The 3509-nt window shown below is 47.8% G+C and overlaps 1 protein-coding gene across 1 annotated transcript in view; it reads right to left on the reverse strand.

The window, feature by feature from the left end:
• The window catches only part of LOC120497710 (serine/arginine-rich splicing factor SR45-like), a 5112-nt gene extending 1899 nt beyond the window's left edge, over nt 1-3213 (reverse strand). Inside the window, exons 1-2 of the mRNA XM_039699493.1 lie at nt 3074-3213; nt 930-1760 (exon numbers count right to left, since the gene is read on the reverse strand). Coding sequence (XP_039555427.1) covers nt 930-1506 — 577 coding nt within the window. The 5' untranslated portion in view covers nt 1507-1760; nt 3074-3213. The remainder of the gene's footprint in view (nt 1-929; nt 1761-3073) is intronic.
• Nucleotides 3214-3509: the final 296 nt, after the last annotated feature.

Genomic DNA, 3509 nt, shown 5'->3' on the forward strand with positions numbered 1-3509 from the left:
GGCCAAGGTCACAGCTCTCTGCCCACCGAGGACACGGCAACCAGCAGGGACCTTCCTCCCACTCTCCAGCACGGGCCTGTGAAGCCAGAGGGAAGTTTACAGAGCAGAAATAGCCAGAAGCTGCTCTCTGCTTCCATACACTCTCTGATCGATCATTCCAAAGGAAATCCCCCATGGATCGGAAGCAATCACCTCTAATTTTTCCTCTGGAATCATCACTGCCTTGCCTTTCTGTGCAAGTGTTTCCTTCCATGCCCATCCATCACCAAAGCACTTTACTTAGTCCATCTTTTCTTCCCAGCTGCAGCTCTCCAGCACAACTGCCACTTCTCACAGACACAAAGTAAACAGTCCTCTGCTACAGGCTTTGGCTTAGAAAGTAAAAACCTCAGTGCATCTGGCTACATGATTACAACACATAGATGGAAAGGTTTTCAGGACAGAAAAGAACTGTTTCAATAGCACACTTCCATACACCTTCAGAAAAAACAGAATTAATAGCAACTCCTAAGACTCCTGCTGAGCAACCCAGCCCTCCTGGGGACACCCAATGCAGCAGACATGGGAAAAGGATGGGCAAAGCCAAACTTGGAGTGAAAAAAAGAGAACATAAATAGAGCAGCCTGCAAAAAGCCTTCACGCAGCAAGAGTGGGAACCATTTACTCCATCCTTGCTTTTTGTGCTGCCATAGGGATGAAATAAAAACACATGAAACACAAGGCAGAGCTAGGATGCACCAGGTGTTCGACAAATGCCTCTCCGTGCACTAACGGCCAGCCCAGTTTCAACCCGTCCTTAGTACAAGCCTTCCTCGCCTCCCGTTTCCCAGCGCTCCGCTCAGGGCTTTGGACCTCTCCCTTTCCTCCCGCAGCAGCACGGCACCAGACCGCAGCGAGGCAAGGCGTGCCGCAGCCGCCCCCCCGCGTACCTGTCAGCTCCCGGCGGTGGGCAGCCTCGGCCCCGCGGGCAGGGAGCCGGCTCAGGCGCTGCCAGCGGCTGCTCTGCCCCGATGCTTTCGTGTTTTCCTCCATTTCCCTGGACCGGAGCGGGGCGGGGGGGCGGTTGTGGGAGAGCGGAGACGGCGGAGAGCGGAGGGAGAGCGGGGAGGCGGCGGGACGGGGCCGAGCCACCCCGCGCTCTCGGCGCGATTTCCCGCCGCCTCTCCGGGGGCGAGGACGCGGGCGGCGCGCTCGGCGGCCGGAGCCAGGGGCGGGCAGCGGAGCGCGGCGGGACGGGACGGGCGGCTCGCCCGACCTCCCAAAGAGGGCGGCAGAAAGGGCGGGGAAAGCCGGGACCCCGCTCCGCCTGCCGCCCCGCCTGCCCGGCGCCGCCCCGCCGGGAATTCCCGGCCCGCGGTCGCTCCCACCGCCTGGAGAGCGGCTCGCGGGGTGCAGCCCTGCTCCGACGGCGCTCGCCCGCCCCCGCCCGCTGCCCCCGGCCCGTGGAGCGCTGCGCCCGCGCCTCCGCCGCCCGCCGAACCCGGTCCCGCCGCCGCTGCCATTCATCTCAATCACCGTGTCCGTTCGCACGCCCGAACCTCCTTCGCCCCTCCCCGCTGTTTGCAGACACCGCCCCGCTCGCCGCTCGCCCCCGCCCCTCGCCCTTCCCTCGCTCGGCAGCCGCTCCTGCCCCGCCCCGGCACCCAGCGGCGCGGGGCTGCAGTACCGCGCTCCGGCCGCACGGCGGCAGCACTCGGGGCCACGGCCGGGGCCGCCGCTCGCCTCGAGGGAGGGGAGGCGGCAGGAACCGGAGCGATCCCCTTGGAAAATCCCCAAACATAAATACCCCAAAAACCCCGCACCAAAACTAAAACTAAACCCCTGCCTCTAACCAAACAAACAAAAAAATCCCCCATTTCTTTTAAACTATATTTAACTATTTTTTGTATTTGTATCTTTCATATTCACATTTACATTTATATACATATACAATGTATACGGATGTATAATGTTATTCTATTCTACATTACATCTCTTCCTCCTCTTTGTTTGCATTCAGAACAAAGTCTTTAAAACTACAGTTAAATATTTTTATATTTATATTTTTCATAATTATATTCACATTTACATTTGTATTTTATATTCACATATTTTATTTATAGATACATATATATAATAATGTAATATTATAGATACAGTGTTATTTGTATTATGTATTTTTCAATTTCTAAGACTCATAATTATTTCTGGTTTATATTTTTATATGTATCTTTTTATATTTATGATACAGTTCTATATTTAGATTTATATTTTTAATCATTATTTCTGTTGTTAATATTTATAGGCAAAGCCCTGCCTATAACCAAATCAAAAACACCCCCACCGATTTTAAAATAATATTGAAATATTTTTATATTTATAATCTTTCATACTTAGATTCATATTTACATTTACAGTTTATATTGATGTATAATATTTACAGATGTATATAACAAACATAGCAATATAATAATCTATATACATTATAATTTCTATTATGTATTATATCTATTTCTAATACTAACTATTTTATATTTTTATATATGTATTTATTGTATATTTCCTTATTTAGATTTCTAGATTTATAGTAATTATATTTTTATAGTAAAAAAGCTGTGTATAACCAAATAAAAAACCAAAAAAAGCCTTTATTTTTAACAATTTTAGAATATTTTAAAATTTATAATTTTCATATTTATGTTCATATTTACATTATGCTTCATATTTATATTCTATTTGTATTTATAATTTAGCTATCATAATCTATGGATGCACTACATTTATAGATCTAATATACATTACACATGATATATTGCAATATAAGAATATATGTACAGTATTATTTGTATATTTTTATTATTTTGAATTCATATTTTATATTTTTTATATCTCTTTATACATTTATTATATATCTCTATATTTATATTTCTACGTAGTTGACGTTGCTACTTATAATCTACATTTCTATATTTTACATAAGCCTATTATGGATATTAAACAGTATAATATCGTCTAGGAAAACATGATGCATGTCATATAAATTTATTTTATTTAAATTTTATATCTATTTATATTCCCATTTCCATATTTCTACCTTTGTTTTGCTTATTTACAGTTCTATGGAAGAGACGGGACGGGACGGGCGCCCCGCACGGCACGGCAGAGGTACCGGCCACTCCCAAGATGGCGGCCGCGAGAAGCGCTCGGCAAAGAGAGGCGTCCCGACTAAAGCCTGTCGACGCCCGTCAAAAACACGGCCGCGCGCGGCGCCGCTGAGCGCACAGCCCGTGTCCACAGCACTTGAATCGCCACAGAAAATCGTGCCGGAGCCGCGCCGGCGTCAGGGTGCTCGGCAGGCAGTCCAGTAGACGAATCCGGGGGGCCTTTAGTTTTCCCGCCCTTTTGCCTCCCTGTTGAGAAGGTCAAGCCGGTCCGCGACACGACGCGACACGCCACCCCCAAGATGGCGGCCGCGAGAGGCCCTCGGCAAAGAGAGGCGTTTACACTCAAGCCTGTCAGCGCCCGCCACA

This window comes from Passer montanus, unplaced genomic scaffold, assembly GCF_014805655.1.
Source record: "Passer montanus isolate IOZ18808 unplaced genomic scaffold, ASM1480565v1 scaffold1354, whole genome shotgun sequence".
NCBI classification, from domain to species: Eukaryota; Metazoa; Chordata; class Aves; order Passeriformes; family Passeridae; genus Passer; species Passer montanus.